The sequence below is a fragment of the Engraulis encrasicolus genome, chromosome 6, assembly GCF_034702125.1.
Source record: "Engraulis encrasicolus isolate BLACKSEA-1 chromosome 6, IST_EnEncr_1.0, whole genome shotgun sequence".
Classification (NCBI taxonomy): Eukaryota; Metazoa; Chordata; class Actinopteri; order Clupeiformes; family Engraulidae; genus Engraulis; species Engraulis encrasicolus.
The window spans coordinates 23,586,794-23,610,583 of record NC_085862.1 but is presented as its reverse complement, the minus strand read 5'-3'; the positions used below and the strand labels follow the sequence as shown (position 1 = coordinate 23,610,583).

General features: G+C 43.5%; 1 protein-coding gene across 2 annotated transcripts in view; it reads left to right on the top strand.

Annotated features, from left to right (window-relative positions):
- Positions 1-23,078, top strand: part of LOC134450929 (desmoglein-2.1-like) — a 511,642-nt gene extending 488,564 nt beyond the window's left edge. For both annotated transcript variants that reach the window (XM_063200984.1, XM_063200983.1), the window contains 13 exons: positions 8,463-8,555; positions 11,954-12,109; positions 13,400-13,538; positions 14,240-14,409; positions 14,973-15,107; positions 16,302-16,487; positions 16,769-17,502; positions 18,497-18,639; positions 19,091-19,315; positions 19,783-20,031; positions 20,347-20,477; positions 20,883-21,275; positions 21,871-23,078. In XM_063200984.1, the coding sequence (XP_063057054.1) occupies positions 8,463-8,555; positions 11,954-12,109; positions 13,400-13,538; positions 14,240-14,409; positions 14,973-15,107; positions 16,302-16,487; positions 16,769-17,502; positions 18,497-18,639; positions 19,091-19,315; positions 19,783-20,031; positions 20,347-20,477; positions 20,883-21,275; positions 21,871-22,851 (3,735 nt within the window). In that variant the 3' untranslated portion in view covers positions 22,852-23,078. The remainder of the gene's footprint in view (positions 1-8,462; positions 8,556-11,953; positions 12,110-13,399; positions 13,539-14,239; positions 14,410-14,972; positions 15,108-16,301; positions 16,488-16,768; positions 17,503-18,496; positions 18,640-19,090; positions 19,316-19,782; positions 20,032-20,346; positions 20,478-20,882; positions 21,276-21,870) is intronic.
- The last annotated feature ends 712 nt before the right edge of the window (positions 23,079-23,790 follow it).

The following is a 23,790-nucleotide window of genomic DNA, read 5'->3' as shown; positions in this document are numbered from 1 at the left end:
TGTACCTGTGGATGTGGATGACTGACAATTTTCTAACAGTGACGAGTGATTATGGATTACAGGCCTGCTTTTTACAACAAGAGAAAGAATAGAAATGTTATGTAGAATATTCACCAACATAAACACTGAACTTGTTTTTGCAAGCTCATCATTTTGGTACACATCTTTGACACATGCATTGTGTTAAGGTGATTTTAACCTAGTGTGTGGAATGTGACACAACGTGTATTATTCAGTTAAAATGCTGTGTTTTTTGTGTTAAAAAATGCACATTAATAGTTCTTATCGTAAATGTATTTTAAATGTACAATGTAGCCAAATACTCATCACAAACCAGGACTGTGATTTGAATATTACACGAAAATATTGTTTTCATTTCTTTATTTACTCGTTCTTACACTATTACCCCTATCTTACACACATCTAACAATTGACACAAAATGTGTCCCTTAGCACACACATTCAAATGTGTGCAAACACATTTTGTGTCATTTCTGACACAGTGCTTCTTAGAATGTACAATACATAGTTGAAACCCAGTTCCTTATAATTGCCTACATTTTGCAGTGTTACAGCAATTTCATACCTATTAGGACCAACGCTATCAGTGACTCTACGGTCAGGGTTGAATGAACACTATGAAATGTACTGGATGTGGTGGCATCACCCACACCTATCCCCAGAGGCAAAAGAAAGCCAGCCAAATGATTAATAGCTTCTTTGTTGAAACGTCAGATGCTATTAAAAAGAGCATTCAACCCATATCTTTAGTTGCAACACATCTTTTTTTTTACAAAGAAGTTCAGTCTTGATGTTTTTTTCACATGCTTTCACATGAAATCACACATGCTTATAACCTGACTCTTGCCAACGCGGGAGAAATAGGGCCGGGCACTTTTGGCTTAAAGGGGCCCCTCATTATTATCAGCGCAGAACTGACTCACCTGTGGGCCCCTATTTTCAGAAATGTTATTTTTCACATTTATTTTTTACATTTCTGAAAATAGGGGCCCACGAGGGTGCGAGGCCCACTGGGAAATGTCCGCTATGCCAGATGGCCAGTCCAGCCCTGACTCTTGCTCCACTACATCCATCTGGAGCTATGCCATAGGCATAGGTTTCTGAAGCCATCTTCTTATCAAAAATCCTTGAACGTGAATGGGGAAACATTAGTCTGACATTTTTAACGAGCTGCTACTTTAACTACACACAGATTCGAAAATACATTTCAAATTACAGTGAATCCATGAAAGTGAGTCCATGTGATCGGCCATTATTGCTGAAACAACTGTCGAATTTCACTTATTTTTCCCATCTCCTTTGTAAATCCCGCAGACATTCTCCACTTGTCAAATTTCTAAAGGTGCAAATGATTCCTAGCATCAAATTGCTAAGGCAGACATTTATCCACTTAAAAGACCAGTTCAGTCAATTTCAATATGCTGTTGTATTGCTCACGCTACCCTTAAGCCGGGCATACACTGTGCGATATTTTCGCTCGTGGGTATTAAGCTCCTGCTCACACTGCACGATGGAATTTCACTATTTAAAAAGTTCACATCTGACGACTCACGTCCTCACACTATACGAGCGGACAGTCGGAAGCGAGCCAAATGCTTCCACTGCGCGACGCGAAAGACATTTTCTCCGGTCTGCAGAGGAGGGAACATGCGCACCTGAGGTGGAGATGAGGTCGCGCTCAACAGCAAATCGCACGGCCCTATTAATTTGTGCATGTGAAGTGTCAAATCGGGTCGTAGCACTGCTTTAACTGTGTGATTTGTGCACGAGCCACAACCAGGATTTCAAACAGTTTTGATTTTCTTGCGACCCTGCGATTGCACAATCGTGAGGCGAAATCGCTTGTCGTTACTCCATGTACACTGCACGATGCAAGACTCACGATTGACCTGTGATTGAGCAAGAAATCGGCCCGACTCCCAAACAGTCGAGCGAGTGCCAAATCGGGGCATAAGTGGGGCAAAAGTCGCACAGTGTAAGCCCAGCTTTAGCTTGTAAGTACCCGGTGATGCCACATTTTCGGCTAAGCCCTTACCGAGATATGTGTAATTCTAATGGGGGCAGCGTTTGTTTACATTTTTTTAAAATTAACATAGACCTACTCCAAATATTTTCCCAAAAGGTACCGCTGTTTGCTTGTTGTCTGCTGATGTTAAATAACCTTTCAGATGTTTTCGGAATAAATAAAAATGTTTTTTTGAAATGTAAACAAAGCGCTGCCCCAATTACAATGACCAAGATCTCGGAAAAGGCTGAAGAAGGAAAAAAAAAACTCAGGTACTGACAAGTCCAGAGTAGTGTGAGCATTACAACTGCATGTTGAAATTGACTGATTGACTAATATCCTTGTGCCTAATCTATCAATGAAAAGTTGTATTTGTGACCAGCAGAAATTTTTTGCATGATACATATGCAAGAAACTGCTGTTGTCGTCTAGGGCAGTGTTTCCCAACCTTTTTTGTGTCATGTACCCCCTAAGCCTTTTTGTTGCGCCATGATTGCGCACATGTTTCACATCACTTTTTCTATTGCAGTATGACTATGCTCCATGCATTTGTTAAAATTTAATTTTTCCAAGTACCCCCTGCAGTGTGCTCGCGTACCCCTAGTGGTACACGTACCCCTGGTTGGGAAACACTGGTCTAGGGGTTAGATAGCCAAAGAGGCTCTCGTCTCGGTTGTGTCAATATTGCACCATTAGGCCAAGAGTATTAGCTCAAAATTCAGTCAAATCCAGAACAAATTAGTAACAACCCCCCTTGGGCTTTCTGAGAAATTCAAGATGGCGCCAAAAATGTGTGATATTTTATATGTTTTCGCATAATAGCTTTTCAATGGATGGATAGATTGGCACCAAATCTTATATGCTAGCACTCTATTATTATAGGAACAACATGTGTAAAGTCCAGAAGAATCCAACTTGGCCTCTCTGAGAAATTCAATATAGCGGCCCAGATGGGGTCCAAAATTGATGATATTTTGATACAATACGATTGGACCCATGGAGATTTTGATGCAATGCGGTTGGACCCATGGAGTTCTGAACATACTCAGCCCAGGGGAGGAACAATAGGACATGAAAATGTCCCCCGTTTATTGAGTGAGATGAGGCAGCCATCTGTATGGGAGACGCTCATTTGTTGTTGAACCTGACGAAGACTCAGTAAAATCACTCCTGATAGGATGAGCTGCGTTGAGGGCGGGGGCACCAACTTGCCTAAGACAGAGCTCCAAAGGTGCGAACTTCACTGTCTGAGTCACGCTCTCTCGCAAGAAGGGTGTTGCAGAGAGATGGCTCCCTCATCTCACTCAATAAACCGGGCACATATTCATGTCAATCGGTCAACATCTCTATGGGAGCCTACAATCACTCCCGATTGCATATCGACCGACCACCTTAGCAGGGCGTTACATATACACCCTATATGGACGGCGTTCCATCATCCCAGGCAGGTAGTGGACGTGCCCATAACCCTATGTCCCAGAGGCATAGTGGTCACATCAAGCCGGTAGAACCGGACAAAGGTGCAGGGGCTGGCCCAGCCAGCTGCCTTACACACCTCCGAGAAAGCAGCACTTCTAAAGAGGGCCCAGGATGTGGAAACTGTGCACGTCGAGTGCGCCCTGACCTAAGCAGGGGGTTGAAGCCCTTTGGACTCATAAGCCAGCACAATGGCCTGAACAAGCCATTTAGAAGGCCTCTGTTTGGACAACGCAAGTACTTTGGAGTGCATGGCCAAGCACACGAACAGCTGCTCAGTCTTCCTGAAAGACTGGCTGTATTAGTGTTATTACCCGATAATGCTTGTTACAATAAAATGTGCATTGCGGTGAACTGTGTTTGTCTTATTTGAATAATTTCTATGAAGTCAACCAGATTTATGCAGTCATTAATTACATAATTGAAGATTCCATAACTCCATATCTACACAATTGGAGCTAGGAGCCCGTTCCTCACCTCCAAATGTAATCAACATTAACTTGGTGCCTTAACGTGAGGAAGTAATTCCCCAGCATGAGGAATTACGTCTACTTCTCATGCGCCATTTCTTACACTTTTAGTCCTCACTCCAAACACTTACATATTTGGAACTCCATGTAAGAATTTCATACTTGGCAACCTAATTTCACTTACATCAATGTGACTTCACTTACATTAATGGAGCTCCCGTGCAAGGCTTTTATTCTTTGCATGTCCAATAATGTAATTTTATTACATTAAAGTAACATTACAATTCATGTAACTTACATTTTTGGGGCCCCGTGTGAGGAAGACGTATTCCTCACGTCCAAAAATTTTTGGTGACCCGCCCGAGGACTGGTTAATGACTTCATGAAATTGTACAAGTACAGATGAAATTCTGGTTTGCATTAGACAACTGCCAAGATATACATCCAGATGTGTAGAGCAGGGTTTCCCAAACTGGGGTGCGTGCACACCTGGGGGTGCGCGGCCTGTTACAAGGTGGTGCGCGGGTTGAATAGAGCAATGGCTGAGATGTGTGTTTTCATACAGCATTAATGAGCATTAAGTAGTTTTTAATTGTTTGTTCAGTATATGAGTTCAGTATAACAGTTCAGTATATGAGGAAGACAGCTACCAGACATCTGTCCCCCTAGTCACCCCACAGACATTCGCAGCCCAAGCTTTAGGCACAGACAGGGCAGTGCGTTCCCAAAAGACCCCACACTTATCAGAAGATGGGCTACAGGGTCGGCGGGGAAGACCACGCATCCGCGGATGTCACAGCAGCTCACAGAAAGATTGCTCCAATGGGTCAACCAAGCATCGCAGAGAGGCAACCCACAAACCCACCCTATGTCTCAAACCACGCACTTGTGTCAGTGCACTGTGCACAAAGTGCACTGAGGTCTTCAGCGCATAGTGTCGTGGGAAAATTTGAGCACTTTGCACTGTGCCCTCGCTGGAAGTGACGGCTGAGCATGGCATTAGCTCGCCAAAATATTGGTTGGCTACTGTTTACAATGCACAGCGTCTGGTGCTTGTATTTACATTTCCTCCACCCCAAAGGGCAACAATCACACATACAACACTTGGGTTGGCATGAAAAGGTTGGTGTCCCATCAACATTACTTACAGAACTAGGAGACTGTTGAACAAACTCTTCCATTATTCAAGCACTGTGTTTTTCCGTCATTGTTAGGGGATCATCCTGGCACTTTCAGTGCACTGGCTCAACCGAAATTTTCACGTGAGCGCCCTAGGCACTGAAACAGTGCCCGAAATGCACAAGTGCGTGGATTGAGACACGGTTCCAGACTCCGTACGCTTCTACTCGCACAAGATGTAGAAAAGTTTGATCCTGGCAATCCAAACAGACACATAAATAGAACAATGTTTCCAAGACCAGACACAACGTCATATGAGAAAGTTAAACTTGTTTGGAAAACCTCAAGCACAAGCATGCACGATTATTTGGAGTCACTCCCCTCAGACATGGCTGACAGCTATCACAAACTACGCGCATGCATGATAGAAGAGTACGAGCAACATAGAGACCACGCGTCTGCAATGCTCTACGCTATGAGGGTCGGACAGAAACGGTCTGAACCCCCGCCCACATACTATAGTCTGTTACAGGCAGCCTACTTTCAGGGTAGGGCAACACCAGGCTTAGAAGATTTCCAATCCCTCTTCTTATACAATCTCCATGGTAGCATTCGTACAGAGGTAACACTGACATGTAGGCGCAAACGCCATACAATGACAGAAATGCGACGACTCGCACAAATGACTTGAAAAGCGTACCTAAAGGCCAATGTATACTTATTGCCGCTGACGGTTGCAGAGCCTGTGCAACCGTCTGTGCACGACCACGCCCCCCGCGCAGAGGCTCTGCAACCGTCGTCGCACGCCTCAAAAAAATCCTGACTACGCGACAGACGGTTGCAAAGGTTGCAGAGAAAAGGCGCTGTGATTGGTCGTCTCACTACTTCCTTGTTCTCGTGGCGGCACAGTTTTCCGATAGTTTACGAGAGCCAAACTGTCAATATTCTTTGGAATACGAACGCTTTCTTTCTAGTGTGTGTAAATAAATGAAGCTACAATGACTGAATTAATAAGTAACAAACAAACAATACATCAGTTTAGCACTCGCGGCACAATGCTTGCAGTCTGACTACTGTACTGTAGCCTTGTAGCTATGTAGCCAAATGTGGCTAACGACATGAGACCTCGTGCGCAGATCTATAACATCAACAGTGGTTAGCGACCAAAACCAACAGCCGCCGTTGCTGAACTATAATCTGCCCTTTAGACCCACAGACATAGTGTACTTGGAGAATAAAGGAAATCCAAATATCAACTTACGATTGTGTTCAGTTATCACGGTACAGTTTAGTTCCATCCCGGTTGAAAGATCAGAATGACCTGGAGTCCTTTGGCATCCGGTGATGAGGCCAGAGACAGAGTGCATGTGTTGCTTTCCAATCTGCGGACTCCCGTCCTCCACTTGTGCTTGTGGCCTCGCGTTTTGCTGACACTCCGCCTCCGTGGAGAAAACAATAAAGTTTTCACGCTGTCACCCTAGCCACAACAATTTTTGGGGGACTGTCCTTCATTCACCATCCCAATTGCAATTGAGGAAATTACATCAGAATTGTGCTTTTGCAAGATATTGAATCAATTTTCTGTCGTCTGTGATGTCATCATGAGGTCACAAGCAGGCAAGCGAGCAAGGGAGGATGGAAGTACGCATATTGGAATTCACACACTGTGAGTGCAGTTTAAGTAGGCATCAGTCCACAACCGTATCTCACTCATTTCGTGAAGTATTCACGAAAAAAACCCTTTAATTTTCGTGGTGCACTCACGTTATTGCCCGTTTTTCGTGGTTGGGCAACGAAACGCTGCCTATTCATTTGAATTGCCCGACTGTTGCCTAGTGATCCACTAGTTTGATGCCCTTTCGGTAGCTTACCATCACATGGTAATCAAACATTTCAAACAAGCAATTTAGGGTTAGGTTTAGGGTCAAGGTTAGGGTTAAGGTTAGGGTTAAGGTTAGGGTTAGGTTTAGGGTTAAGTAGGGTTAAGGTTAGGGTTAGGGTTAGGTTTAGGTTTAGGTTTAGGGGACATAAGGCGTAAGTACCGAAAGGGCGTCGAATTAGTGAGTCCCGAGTGTATCAGCAGTGTTCTGTCAGCACCCCCTCCCCGCCCCTGCAGACGCTTGGATAACCATAGCAGCAGTGGGGCAATTCAAGTGAATAGGCAGCGTTTCGTTGCCCTACCACGAAAAACGGGCAATAACGTGAATGCACCACGAAAATTAAAGTTATTTTTTTCGTGAAGACTTTACGAAAGGCGTGAGATAGGGCTCCAGTCCAATGACGTGCAGGTGAGAGTGACAAGTGGAGAGAGAACGAGCAGTGGGGACTAATTGGTTTGGGTGAGTGATTAGTAAACTGGGGAGTGAATGGGCAGGTGTGGTAGAGTGGGACTGATTGATCGTTTGGGAACCTGGCCCGGCTGTGACAGCCTTCCCGCAAATCTGCCTGAGGGTTTTCAACATTTGCCAACTCTATTTGATAATTTTAAAGGTTGAGAGATTACTTATTTCAAAAGGGGAGTACAAATTAAACACTATCATTGTATTTAGCAAGGAGAGCTGTCTGATCCCGTTCCTCGAAAGCATGGTTGCTAACCAGTATTAAGTAAGTTGCGACGATGTTGTTGAGAAACCCACCCTAAGTTGGAAACTTTTAGAAGTAAACATGACTTTGGCTACCATTCAAACTTCCCAAAGTTTGTGACCAGCAGCTTCTCGACATCCACCACTTCGAAATTATGCTCTTCTCAAAGCAGTGAATGAGACACGCGATAAAGTAGCAATGTCTAACAAAATACACATCTGATATTGATTGGTAGTTGATTCAGTCAGCGACATTACACAGTGAATCCCAGTGGGTGATAGAAATGTGCACAGGAGAAAACCTTTTTTTCTGTGGGTCACGAAAACTTTGAGGAACATCATAAAAAAATGTATTAACCAGGTGGTTACCACTATTTTTGTGTTTCAAGTGTTTCTGTTCTGTGTTCGTTCCTTGAACCAGTTTCAAGCCCTGTTTATTATTAAACCAAAGAGGGTAATTAAGATCAATAACAATGTACAGGACCATCACCAAGATTTTGTCACAGCACTCTGTTACAGCACTTTGAGCTGCATAATTGTATAAATTGCACATTTTTTGCACATCTTCTTCTACTTATACTTATTCTTGTTTGCATTATACATTATATACAGTATAATTATATACTAGTACTATATTACAGTAACAGGCCTTCATTTTCAGAACTACCAATAACTTTACGGCATTACTGCTTTTGACATTGTATTTAGTCCTTTTACAGCAGATATGCGTTCACTGACTTAAACAATGTTTGTCTTGTTTGTTCATTTCAATTTCCCCTGTTCACAAAGGTGTGCATAAGTTCATCAGTGGCAGAGTGGGTGATTCCACCGGCAAGGCTAGAAGAAAATGTTGACTACACGAAGAAAGACTTCATTGCCAAGGTTAGTTTCGTGCGATTCAATGGCACAGTAGTTGAGACAAGGAGCATAATTATTACAATAATATACAAACATCTTTTTTCCCCTTCTTCACATGTTACCAGTGCCTCTGAACGTGTCTTGGCACCACCAGTGTTGATTTGATCTTTGGGCTTCGGGGCAGTTTCCCTCCTTTTTTCTCAGGCTTATATGCAAATATTGTATGTGATAACAGGTTCAACCAGTTCCTTATAGTTCCAGATAGTGGGCGGCATTGAGTGAGGTTAGCGTCCCTGTGATTCATATGTAGTAGGAAAACACGTGGGGCCTGGAACAGAAACTCACTACTCTGTCAGTTATCAAACAGTAACTTAGGTGCCGTTTCCACGTAGCTGGATATTTTTATATGTGGATATTTTTTTCTCCTGCTTGTATTGGTTTTGCATTGGTTTTGGCCTTCCGTTTCCACGTAGCAGATATTTAAAAATCCAGGTGCAGGAGAAAAAAATAGCAGGAGAAAAAAAATATCCTGTTTAGGGGTCTGAAACGCATTTGTTACAATGGAGGATTTTTTTTTATCCACATGTTGCGTTTCCACGTAGCAGGAGAAAAAAATACCCTGCTAAAAAAATATCCTGATACGTGGAAACAGCACCTTAGTGTGCAGTGTTTTGTTTTAAAATCCAGCCCTCTTTGAGCTATGTCAGACTGCTCCTCAGACAGTTCCCACAGGCAGTTCAAATCACATAGGCACAGGGCTGGATTGGCCATCTGGCATAGCGGGCTTTTGCCGGTGGGCCCTTCACCCTCTTAGGCCCCTATTTTCAGAAATGTAAAATGTCAGTTCTGTGAGTTCAGTGAGTCAGTTCTGCACCGCTAATTATGAGGGGCCCCTTTAAGCCAAAAGTGTACGGCCACTATTTCTCCCCCAGTCCAGCCCTTCATAATCAAGTCAAAGTCAAGTCAAATTTATTTTTATAGCGCATTTCATACACAGGTGCAACTCAATGTGCTTCACAAAAAAAAAACAAATGCAAAAGGAAAGAAAACAAGCAAAGAAAAGAAGAAAGACATTAGAGTCAAAGAACATTTAAAACAGTTAAAACACCAAGATTGAAAACATATGGTAAAAAGAAAAACAGATCAACTTATGGTTACATGTCTGAAGGGGTCTGAGAGATTTGGATGGATTAATATGGTTCAATATGGTTCAGTGGCAATGGTGTACTTATACCTGGTTACGTTTAGGGTCAAAGTTAAAGGCACAGTAATGAATTCAGAGCCAAAGGACTTCCCCACCCTAACAGGTGGTTGCTGGGTATTTGAGGGAGTGAAAAGAAGGTAGAGAATGTGTGCACATCAGTGGTACAGGTGCTGGACAAAATAAAGTAACTGAAGTAGAAGGTCTGAAACGTTGTGCAAATAAATCTCTGGGAGCATTAACAGTTCTATCATTTACTTTATTTGAGGGAGTGAACAGTCAGTGTTCTCCTCTGTCATAATTTCTTGACAAAATACGAAACAATGAATTTAAAAGGTTATTGTTTTTCTATATTCTACTGTATTTCTATTTAGCCCTTGTGAGGTGTTTATGTTACATAAAAGGTGTCATTTTGACCTGGGCATACAGACAAAACATGAAAAAAATTATAGATCATATTCACTCTCATGTTCCCTTCATCCTGCTTGTGAATTTCCATGTACATTTTTGAGGGTGAGAGACACAGAGAGAGAAAGATAAGGAGACAGTGAAGAAAGTGAGCAAACTCAATACAAGATCTCAGATTGAGCCTCTGGTGCTTTTCTCTCACAACAACCGTATCTCGTGCCATTCGTGAATTCCTTAGGAAAAAAAAGATTAGAACAAATCAACTATAAGCATCATGGTGCCGTCACGATATAGCCTCGTTTGTCGTGGTTGGGTGACGAAAGGGAGAATTGACAATTGTGGTAGTTTGTTTCTTTGGGGAAGAATAATGGGGACGGACGTCAACAATCAAGCGTGAGTGAAGGGTAACTGGAAACGGGACTCACTAGTTTCATACGGTAATCAAATATTTAAAACAAGTGATTTAGGGTTAGGGTTAGGGTTAAAGGATAGTTCCGGCGTAAAATGAAAGTTGGAGCACCTTACTCTTGTTGTAGTCATCATCATCCTCGAAATGCTCCCTCCTTACACGGTAGTCGCGATCCCTCCGGGTTTTTATGTCAGTTTTGTCCACTTCTGATGCTATTAGCCATTCCCGTAATATGGCTGGTTTAGACAGTGGCAGTCGGTGAAAACGGTCGGGGTTCCAGCTTTTCATTTTACGGTCGCAGCCGGTGTAAGAACCGCGGACCATGTTTAGCCTACCTAGCCACCTGATTGAGTAGCCTGCATCCGGGTCAGAGAGTTGCTTGCAACAGTGAGACACCTCTGAAAACACTGGCCAGTGAAAGACTGTGTGGTCCGATGATCGTCTCTGTGCCTCGGTTTGATTGACGAGACCTTTGTGATGAAGTGTGTAGCGTTTTTGAAGTTGTTTATAGCGGGGAAACTTCAGAAAATAATAGGCCTATAATTGGCCCCGCCGTGATGCATTGGCTGCGTTTTTCGCCAAAAAGCTTAAAATTAGCTAACTCCATAACGGCGCGGCATTGCCCAGAATGGGTCATCATTAGATACATTATGTGGCATGGGAAAGCGATGGTGAAACTTTCATTTTACGCCGGAACTATCCTTTAAGATAGGGTTAGGTTTAGGGTTAGGTTATGGACAATGTTGAAGGAAAGGAGAAGCTGACACGACGACAGGGCTCCCCTCCCGGAATGCACCCTGCTCTGGTGCTCTCTCTCTCTCACTTGCTCTCTCTCACCCATCACTCTCGTAGCCTTCGGACGACAGCAAGCGTTGACCAACCACGAAACAGAGGCTATGTCGTGACGGCACCACGAAGCATATAGTTGATTTTTTCGCGAGACTGGGCTCCTCGCAAGGTTGCAAAATTGATGCACAACTGGAGGACCAAACAATATCTGCACTCCCTTTTCCACATTCACCTTCTGCCTTCCAATTCACCCTCTGCCTTGTCTACTCAACATGTGATCAGTTTTGTATCAAAGAGTTAAAAAAATATGGATGTACAGTATACAGCAAGACCCCCAAAATGATACGGGTCAAAAAGACCCGAAAACACCTCCTTTGAAATAGAAATGTGTATGGGCGGTTAGCAAAGGGGGTCACTTATTTTTATTTTTTCATTTTTTCAGATTCATGTTCCTCACAGAAAATGAGCCAAAGCCAGTGAATCATGGTGTGACAGAATAATAATTGAAAAAACTGAAAACGTGCACCTTTCAAGGGTTAAGCAGCCTTGTAATACTGCCCTGTATTGGAAAATGTACTGTAATAGATATTTAAATGCAACACCTGTCATTTTTAGATCCGCTCAGACCTGGACGAGAAAAAACCAGTGAAATACAGCCTGTCTGGACCTGGAGCTGATCAGCCTCCTGTCAATCTCTTCATCATTGACCCAGACACCGGCTTTCTGAAGGTCACTGGAATACTGGACAGAGAACACATTCCTTATTACAACGTGAGTGTCACAGACCACTGCACTGCTCTGTATGGGGAGGGTTGAAGCAGGTTTTTTTCATACCTGGTCCCTTTCAGTCATTTAAGTGAACTCAGACCTGTGACTCAGCATTTATTGTGCATATGAGAATGCTTCAAAGCTTAACCAGACCCCTTGGAAGTGAACTGAGAGCTTCATTGACTTTGTCTCAGTGTGGTTCGTAATCACTTAGGCTCTAGAGCAGTGTTTCCCAACCAGGGGTACGCGAGCACACTGCAGGGGGTACTTGAAAAAAATGAGATTTTGACAACTATATGGAGCTTAGTTACACTGGGATAGAGAAAGCGATATATAACTTGACTTAGGGGGTACTCATAGCACAACGAAAAAGGTGTGGGGGTACACAAGACAAAAAAGGTTGGGAACCACTGCTCTAGAGGACCAGGTGTGATCAAAAATGGACACACCATAAAAGCCTAATGGGACCAGAAAGATCAACCGTTTCTTTTATAATGCACTCACAATATGAGCAAAAACAGTCGGTTAAAATGCCCTTAGATTGTGGTACACCCTCAACACTCTCTGGTTGAAGTCCTGCACCCTTGGTGCTCAAGATCCTGGCTTCACAGTCTTGTTTTTTTGACAGAGAACAGATCTGATCCTATTTGTCTCGCAAGGCATTGCAGGTGGAGAGCGTTGAAATCCTCATACGCTCAATGTTGATGTAACGCAGGGGCGTAGCAGCAAATTGTGGGCCTTATGTACAATCAGCTCCAATAGACCCCCCCGCTATATATTTAAATCGGACTGTGTGTGGGCCCCCTATACATGGGGCCCTGGTGACTCACCCACCTGAATGACTCATCACGAATAGCAATACCTACGCACCTGTGCTCATGTACCATAAAATAGCAGGTCTGTCAGTCTTATGGCACTGTGAAGTTTATGACTCCACCCAGTTTAGTCCTGCTTTGAAGTTCTTGACTACCCCTTGTGGCTGAAGCAAAATAGTGTGGGTTTTTTAGCTTCATACTGTATTAAGCAATACTGGGTATATACGTTTTGATCTTCAGTCGCCTAACCGGTTGGCATAGATATGAACACCAGGTGTCGTGTTCAAATGTTTGGTTTGTCCCATCCTTGGTCACTGTCATCTTGGGTCGGTTTGTGTTAACATTTCATATCATATGTTACTACAGGATCTCTTTTACAGATAGTTGACCCATTCATGCCATGCTTGTTAAAAATGTACACATTCTGTAAAGTCTATTTCATGTATATGTGTGTGTGCGTGTGTGTTTCCTTAAACAGCTGACTGGAAAGGCCTGGTTCATTGATGGCACAGAAGCAGAACAGAAAATTGAGATAACAGTGTTTGTCACCGATCAGAATGACAACCCCCCAAAGTTTGAGATACACAAAGGCAGAGCCAGAGAATGCAGCACCGTTGGTAAGGGGAACGAAAACTGGTCAACACTTTACTTGACGTCGGTGTCATAAGCATGTCATTACAGAGTCATAATAGTGTCATGACACAATTATGCATGTGTCATAAACATATTATGACTGTTGACCTTAAGTGACATTCGGTTATGGCAAAGACAACCCATAACCGAATATCACTTAGGGTCAACAGTCATAAAATGTTTATGACATGGACATAATGTTTATGACTTATCTATGACTGTCATGACACTATTATGACACTGTAATGACCGCTTATGACACCGGCGTCAAGTAAAGTGTTACCGAAAATTGTGGCAGCACGTTTGTTTGCACTCAGCTTTGACTAAGGTGCTGTTTCCACGTAGCCTGACAGTTTTAAATGTGGATATGTTTTTCTCCTGTTTAGATGGAAATGCAAATGGGTATGAGAATAAAAACTCCATTGTAACAGATGCATTTCCCCCCCTAGATGGGATAATTTTAAAGCCTGCTTTTTGATATGTGGGTTTAAAAATCTGCTTACGTTGAAACAGAAGGCCAAAACTAATGTGAACAGGAGAACAAAATATCCACATTTAAAAATATCCTGCTACGTGGAAACAGCTTCTAAATCTTTTTAGTGGGACCAAATGTTATCTGTACTACGTAAATTTAAAATCTTGACGGAAGAGTTATATTTTTCACACTGGTATTTGTACTGTGCAGGGACGTTCATAATGAATGTGACTGCCTTTGATGATGACCAGCCGGGCACGATTAACTCAAAGATTGCCTACAGCATTATCAAGCAGACACCTGAGGGTCACGGAATGATGTTCGAAATCGACAGAGACACAGGCCAGCTGTCTGTGAAACAGATGACCCTCGATCGGGAGGTGAGACTGAGGAGGCTGAGGAGCATGGATTAGTGTGATGGTTTTTTTATGAGACTGTACTCTTTTAACCTTGCGCTCACCAAATCGGTGTGTTTCTGATTACCGTCGCTCCGTGAGCTACTCTTGGATCTGAGTGGACTTTTACATTCACCCAACTTACAGGCAACCAGTTTCCAGACCTATCAGATGTATTCAGCATTTTTATTCAGTATGAGGGGTTGTGTTCAATTTACAACGGCTAAGGGCAGTTTTACAGCACTCCGCTCTGCATTGTGCTCCATCTCTCCATACCGTTATAAATCGAACACAAACCTACGTCCTCTCGTGACTTATTGTTTAACTGAGGCCCGGTTTAAGTGTAACGAACACTGAGTCAAATGGACAATGACAAATAAGACTTTGTCAAGATATTGTCTTGTCTAGGTCTAATGTATGCCAACTGTGGTCAGGTTCACAGATTCAAAAGATTATATACTGTACTGTACATATACCACAACTTAACATTTTTAGAATGTATTCAAAAAAATGAGCATGGCATTAAGTGTTTGCATTTTCTGCATTAGACCCATGATTTCTACGAGCTGGTCATCCAAGGAGTGGACATGGGCGGGGACCCAAAAGGAAACACTGCTACTGGCTCAGTGCAGATCTCCGTATGGGACATTAATGACAACGTCCCCACCTTGGAAAAAGAGGAGGTGTGCTAAAATATTCTTCTACTTCACTATTCTGTATCTGTAATAAGCAGAGGTGGATATTGCTCGCAATTGTAGTGCAATATTGTGAAAGTATTTGTTATCAGCATCTTCCAAAACTTTAAACGGTGCCAGGATTACTTATGTGTTTTTTCACATTGGTGATTTCACCAATTAGCCTGGCTAAGACTAATAATTTGTGCGCTTCGGGAGACAGTTGGATCAGATATGCTAAATTTGGTTCGATATTGATGATTGCTTTCACAAGTTTATCCCTTGAAGGTGTACTCTGTAATATTTTTAGTAGTTTATTTCCAGAATTCATGCTCATTCACAAATGTTACCTTTCTCATCAATACTTATGCTGCCATCAAATTCGATGTATTCATTATGACTGGGAAAATTGTATTTTTCAACCATGAAAAGGGGGATCTTCACATTTTTAGATGCAAAACCCGCTGTGCTTTGGTCATGCTAGTAAATATGAGTTAATTATATGGTAAATATTCATGAAAATATCAAATTTGACAGTAGATTGCCGTTTCAATGAGCAGCATAGTTGCAATACCTACTCTGACCACCATCCTACACAGTGGTCCTATTTTTGTAATAGTACCCAGCTGTTTATTCTTAACTATGACATTCTGAAGAAAAATGTCTCAGGGTTTTTGCTTTCGAATCTGAATTAATTTAGATTCATACACCAGTGGATCAGTGTAAGTGAAGGCAAGGGTGTAGGCTCATCCATTCATAATTGCTGTTCCAAGATGGCAGATATGAGTTTACACCTATGGCTACATTCTACCCATATAAACAATCTGTCCATGATTCCTTGATTACCTAATGGGGGTCAGGTCTATGTTCCCACAGTCCATTGGTCCCACAGCTTATTACTGCCGCTCAGTGTTCCCACTTTTTTGTTGTTGAAAAAATTCAAATATAGGCCCTATGTTCCACAACTCCATGCTCCCATATTTCCAAGTAAACAAAGACAATGTGCCTTTCTCCCCGCTACAGAACATAGGGCATACATTTGAAAACATTCTTGGAATTGTGAGATCATGGAGCAGCAGGAATATACTGTGGCACCAATGGGCCTGAAAATGTTGATGTTAAAAGTCTTAGTGATGTGGGACCAATGGGCTGTTGGAATAGGCACACTCCCACCTGATGTGATTTTTTTGTCTCTTTCCACAGTACTCTGGTGCTGTGGATGAAGGAGCAGAGGGAGTGGTGGTGATGAGGATCAAAGCTCTGGATGCAGATTTAGTGGACACAGATAACTGGCTGGCTGTATTCAACATCGTTGAAGGGAATGAGGAAGGTCTTTTTGAGATAACAACAGATCCCAAGACCAATGAGGGTATCCTAAAGCTGGTGAAGGTAAGGCACGATGTTTCCTCCATTTTTCAGGTTTTCTTTGCTTTCTTAGACTTTAGGCCCACAGTGACTTTTCTCCACCATCAGACAACCCTGTACTCTCCAGTTCCTCAACTAATACACATACAGAACATTTCCTCTATTTTATGCCCAAAGTTTTTTACCTGGCTACAACTATTACATCGATACGTACACTGCAAGCCCTCAATGTTTGTCTTTGTTGTCATCACTTTGTCTTCTCATTTTCCTTAAATGATGCATTACCTCTTGTTTCTTGTCCAAAGCCCCTGGACTATGAGAAAATCAAAAAGCTGGACCTGGGCTTGGAGATAGAGAACGTCGCGCCATTCATCAATGGCACTGCCTTGGCTCTAGGAATAGATAATGGACCAGAGCTGGACTTGGGCTTAGGTGCCGGAGGTGGTGCTGGTGCTGGTGCTGGTGCTGGTGCTGGTGCTGGTGCCGGTGCTGGTGCCGGGGCTGGGGCTGGGGCCGGGGCCGGGGCTGGTCTGCATGTGGATGCTGGTCTGGGTGTGGATGCTGGTCTGGGTGTGGATGCTGGTTTAGGTCTGGATGCTGGTTTAGGTCTGGATGCTGGTTTGGGTCTGGATGCTGGTTTGGGTCTGGATGCTGGTCTGGGTGTAGACGCAGACTTGGGTGTAGACGCAGATCTGGGTGTAGACGCAGACCTGGGTGCAGATTTAGAAGGAGACCTGGATGCTGAGCTTGGTATGGATGGCAAACCTGTCACTCCTGGCATTAAACCAGGCACAAAGCCAAGACCCAAGCCGAGACCTAAGCCAAAACAGAAACCTAAGCCAAAAAAACGGCCCAAAAAGCCGGGGAAAAGCTACCCTGTTTCTATCGCGGTGAACAACTTACCAGACGGGCCCAGCTTTGTTCCTGAGGTAAAAGATGTGCCCTTGTCAGAAAACCCGGAGGACATCGAACTTAACTCAGTAGTAGCTGTGTACCCAGCGGTCGATGGGGATACCGGAGAAGAGCTGGATGATGTCAAGTAAGTGCTAAGCATGCCTGAACTAGTGATAGTAACATTAGCAGTTCATCTCGGACTTGCAAAGTAAAAGCTCTGTGACATACTGTTTGCTCAAGCCAATTCTCTTACTGATAATCAAGTCACCTGAAATACAAGGGAAGGACTTGCCCTTTCTCTAGTAGTGGACATATAGTATAGTTCCCTAAGCATTATGAATGTATCATCCCAATATTGTTCAACCTTTTATAATAGATCAAATATCAGGGCCACATAATTGCAAATGACGGGACAGATGATGGTGATTTCTACAGGCAAAGGCAGAAACTGTATGTGCAAGCGAACATGTTGTGCCGCAAATTTAGTATGTGCTCTGAGTTGGTCAAGATCTCACTCTTTAAAGAATACTGTACACCATTGTATACAGCACACTTGTGTTGTCACTACAAACAGGGCAGCATGAGGAAACTCATGGTGGCATACAATGACAGCATGACGCTGCTGCTTAGAATTCCAAGGAGGTCAAGCGCAAGCCAAATGTTTGTCAATGCTGGGGTACTCACTTGTGCAGCTGTGCTGCGAAATCTTATGTATAAATTAATGTGCAGGGCATCTGAGTCACAAAATACCCTAGTTGCTGTCCTGGCCAGCCGTAAATGTAGCTCTGTGAGACTCTTCTCAAACATGTGGAATCACTGGCGAGCATGCCTGTATGTGGAACAATGATTTGAGAATTATGACATATCTGTGTTTTTTTTCCCCTTCTTTTTCTTTGTATGTTGTTCTGGGTTTTTGTTTGTTTTTTTGTTTTTGAGATATGTACTGTGTTGTGATGCTTTGTTTTTTAATGTGATATGGATCCCCCTGGGTCTTTAAAATAAAGAATGAATTGAATTGAATAACAATTTAAATAAGGACACAGTTGAATATGCATCATTAACACAATTTATTATTTATGCAGTCAATTGGTTGTACAGTGTTCATCCCTTACTGAATGTCAATGTGCTAATTTGTGCAGGTATGCTAAAGGTCATGACCCTGATAACTGGCTATCCATTGATGAAGACACCGCTGAGATCAGAATCAACAAGGTGCCGGATCGAGAGTCCCCCTTTTTAGAGAATGGCACATACTTCGCTAAGATCCTTTGTCTAGCTCAAGGTGACTACCACTACGTACACATCTTCAAAATCCCCAATTACTGTACAATATTTACTGTATATTACACCCTCAATTACAAAATATTCACATGGGGATATAAATTCACACTTATGCCTCTTTTCCACCGCCGATTTTCTGGTAGGCCTACAGCTCGACACAACACAAATCGGCCGCCACTTTTTGCTTTTTGATTGGGCACGACACAGCTCAATCGAAGAGAAGAAAATGGCGGCTGAGTCGCACTGTGTCAAGCTGTAGGCCTACCAGAAAAATCGGCAGTGGAAAAGAGGCAATAGAAACCTCCAGAGACTACCCCTTTCAGGGTTTTTTACACATAAAAAGGAACAGGAAACGCCCTATGTTATACCATTTGGGCAGACATGGTACATGGTACAAAATGATGGTACAACAAAAATATACTTTTCATCACTGTTTTTACATGCATACGTAGACGGATCAGGCAAGACAGCCACTGGAACCATTGCCATAAGAGTGCAGGACTCAAATGACCACTGCCCAAGGCTGACAGGCACATACCAGAGCATGTGCGAGGAGACCGTCACAGTTGTGTACGTGTCCGCCTTTGATGAGGATTCCGGTGCCAATGCAGCGCCATTGCAGTTTTCCATAATTCCAGAGGAGACCACTGGTCCATGGGAAGTAGACACCGTCAATGGTGAGAGAACCTCCAGAACTGATCGGGGGGTGTTTCTCGAAAACGTAGTTGTCAGCCAGTTAGAAACTCGGGTAGTTGCCAAAGGGAAATTACGTTGTCAACAACAAAATAGCTAACATAGTTAACAACTATCGTTTCAAGAGATGCACCCCAGACCTGTTTGTCTTATAGGGCTGCTTGCATGGGATTGAAAGAAATTCAGTGTATGTATGTACCGCAACATATAAACATTGTACATGGAACGTACTGTTTGCTTACTTGTATATCCCATTCTATAACAGTGGCCCATTTCTGATATACTGTAAGATTTTATAAAATGTCTACAGCCATGAAAGTTGTTTTATATTTTTGTCCTATGGGTTTTGTCACAGCCATGAAAGTTGCTTTATATTTTTGTCCGATGGGTTTTTTTCACAGCCATGAAAGTATATTTTTGTCTGATGCAATGGGTTTTTGTCCTGTCACAGGCACAACCGTGGGCCTACTGCCCCTGGAGCCCCTGTGGCCAGGGAGATATCGGATCACCATGCAGGTGTTTGACGCCCAGGGCCTCTCCTGCCCTGAGAAGCAGGTTCTGGAGCTGGAGCTATGTGTCTTGACCGGCCGCAATGGATCCATGACAGGAATCATGTACTCACACTCCTCCTCCCGTTTCAATCTCGGGATAGGCCTACCCGCCATTAGTCTGATGCTTTCAGGAGTGTGCGTCTTACTGAGTGAGTTGATGCACATCAAAACAGAGGAAATGTTGTCGAAATGGTATGAGACCAGGTTGCAACAAGTCATCTATAGTATGAGGCTAAATATAAAGCTCTTTTTTTCTTTATGAAGCTAAGTCATTGTCAGTGAAACAAATCTATGTGGACAGTGCAACCAGATGAGGTCAATTCAAGACAAAGACTTAATGCCTTTTTGTGTGTGTGCGTGCATTTGTGTGTGTGTGCGTGTGCGTGTGTGCATGTGTGTGTGTGTGTGTGTGTGTGTGTGTGTGTGTGTGTGTGTGTGTGTGCGCACATGTATTTGGGGTGTAGTGGTTCCTCTTCTGCTGCTATCTTGTCAGTGTGGATCTGATTCCGTCTTCCCTGATCGTTTCATGGATATGCCTTTCGATGCCAAGCAGTACCTGATTCCATACCACACAGAGGAAAAGGGAGAAGAGAAGGTAAAACAGTTATTCATCAGCAAACTGTTAACATGTTCTTTAACAAGGACACCTGCTATTCATAACTTGTTGTTCACAAGACACAATCAGAGCAGTCACTGTACATAATAGCTTAAAAAAGCATTTCTTTAATGGTCAAGATTCTAATTCTTAGTCATTTGTTAATACGTACAGGACAAATAGGGGAAAAATCATTGTAAGGTATTACAAAATATATATTATTCTGTTTACAGGAGTTTCCCAAGTAAATGATAAATGTTCGCAACCCTGTTAATGCTCCAAGCTGTTTAATTAAACAACTGGGAGCATTAATAGTATTGCGGACATTTATCACTTACTTCAGTTATTTTGGTTGGTTCAGCAGCTGTGCCACTGATGTGCGCGCATTCTCTGCTTTCTTGACAGGGGTTTCCCACCCACCTACTTCCTATACTGATATCAGAGGCAGCACCTGTGACCCTAACGTCTGCCGCACCTACGACCAATCATATAACCAGCGGTGAAACATCCTGTAGCCAATCACAGCATGTGAGCAATACGTTTGAGGCAACGCATCAGGATTTATATATGGACAGCAGCGTGGTAGATCACGTGGTAGATCCTGTAGTAGATCCTGTTATGCCTACGCTAGGACAGGCTAGCATGGTTGGTACCGCTAACCCTAACAGAAAGAGGCCATCGTACAGGTCCAACTCCTACTCGGTGCAGACTCAGAGCAACTGGTACTCGACTGGGGTGCTGGAGCTCTATGATGACATGGCTCTACCTGAAGACATCCTGATAGATTACTTCTCCCAGGTCAGTGGTCATTTGGCAGCCTGTTCTTCAGATAAATGGGGAAAAAAGTCAGCTTCAATCAGGGTTTTTTTCCCCCACTTGTTTTTTAATTGAATTTTTCTGTGACATTTCAGATAATCACCCCTCTTCAGACGACTGTAAAAAAAAAAAAAAAAAAGAAGTGGGGGCAAAAAACCTTTGGTTGAAGCTGACTTTTTTCTCTTTTTTTATCTGGTCATTTGCTTAACCTGCTCCCAGGTCAAACGTTTGCATGTGCGGACTTTAACTCTCTTTTTAAGCCTGTTCTTCACTCTCTCGTTCTTGCTCTGTCTTTTGCTCTCTGTAGCTCTGTTCACTTCTGTCTTTGTCTTTCTGCTCTTTTTTTATTTCTCTCCCTGATTCTTCCCCCTACCTCTTTCATTTTCTCTCTGAATCTGTCTGTCTCTCATGTCCGACCACTAGTCCGATGCTAACATTGGGCTTTTTTTGTGCTTCACCAGGGCATGAAGTAGCCATCAGTATGAATCTGAACTGCCCTAAGTCCTTGTTGCAATAAAAGTCTATGAATGCAATAATTGTAAACCTTAATCTCCCTACGTGTTTGTGCATTCAACAGAAAGCGTCATGCTCAAGCATCATGGTCCCACAAAAGGACACTTTACTGGAGTTTGGCTATGAAGGGAGAGGATCTCCCGCGGGCTCTGTGGGCAGCTTAAGCCTCCTGGGGCATGATGACGACCTCCATTTCCTTGACGACCTGGGGTCAAAGTTCACCATTCTTGCACACGTCTGCAAGCCACCAGCACCCATCGTGGACCTACAGGCTAGTGTCAAAAAAGAAAGATCTGTGTCGATGAAGACCCTGAACGTTGTTCCCAAGGCTCCTTCTCCTCTTCCTCCTGCCCACACCGTCCACACTGAAAGCACAGAGATCTACAACACAATCAACACCATCAACAGGTCCAGTAGTCTTCCCAGGATGCCACTGCCTGAGACCATGTCCGTGGCCCCAGCTCCAGCCCCGCCCCCGCCCCCGCAGCCTGTGCTGGTTCATCAGCAGCAGCAGCAGCCCATATACTACATGGTCCTGCCCGGCGCCAATGGCATGCCCTTTGGCATGATACCTGTACCACCACCGCCACCAGTGTCCCACCTGCAGAGAAGTGTCAGTTTCATGGAGGTACCCGGTCCTGATCTGTACGATACCTTCCATGGAGCTACTCTGCCCCAACCTGTCCGACGCCCTGGCGGCATGAGGCGTGGTGCGCCACCACCCCCCTTGTCACACATGGAGAGGAGTGTGAGCTTCATGGAGGTACCTGGCCCCATGTCCCCGACCACCAGGACCATGAGCTCCTGCTCCACTCTTCCATGGATGCATCTACCAGAGACCGCAATGGGTGGCGTGCCCTCCTTTGGGTCAATCGATGACCCCACAGTCCAGTTCCTATCCAGCGGCGGTGTGCCCTTTGGCATGATACCTGTGCAACACCTCCCTGGCTCAATGTCTGTGCAAAATCTTCCTCCATTTGTCCAAGGTGGTACTCACCCTGCTGCAAATAGACAGCAGCGTGGGAGGAAGAAGAGTACCAGTTAACCCCTTGATTGCACGCTGTACCTCCTGTAGCACGCTGTAATAGTCATTGAAAAGTTAACTACCATAGTACTACAACATTATGACATAACACACTCTAATTCACTATGACTTGGTCATTGCCATTCTGGTAACAGCAAATGAACGGTATAACAGTTTGTCTTAACGAGTTAATGTTGAGTAAAGTAGAAGCAGAAACATGGGTAGAGAAAAGTAGCATTTAGAAGAAGCTAATCGAAGGAGTTATAGACCTGTAGCTTACTACGAACCACAGAAAGTCCCCAGAGCAGAGTGTGGTACATAGTGTGTAACGGACTAGGGGTGTTTTCATATCTGGTCCCTTTCAGCCATTAAAGTGAATCCAGACCTGTGACTCAGCATTTTCTGTGCATATGTGAACCCTTCAAAGTGTATCCAGTCCCCTCGGAAGTGAACCGTACTGAGACCTTTATTGACGTGCATGGTCTCAGTACGGTTCGCTTATGAGTTCTGACAAGTTACACTTGTGGCTAGGTGTAATCACTCAAGGAGGGCTTTAGAGGACCGGGTGTAATGCACATCTGTAACGATATCTGCACTTTTTCCCCCCACATATTTCACTCTCTACCTTGTCCAGCCCCCTAAATGTACCAGGGGCACCAGACCGGGGAACGCTCCTGTGTAATACAATTGTGCTGGAAGGATAATAATTCATACTATTTTTTTCCAACAGATTTTTTTACAAAACAGTTTTAAAGAGATTGCTAATAGATATTATGTACGTGTCTAACACATTTACAGGGTAATTATGGTACAAGGTAATAGGATAAAACACTTTCCCTACTGTGCTTTTTCCATATCTAGAGAATGGTGGTGGTTTTATCATGAAAGCACTAAGCATGCAACAATAAAATATATGCATTTGTTCACAAAATATACAGTATGTATATACACAGTAGGCCT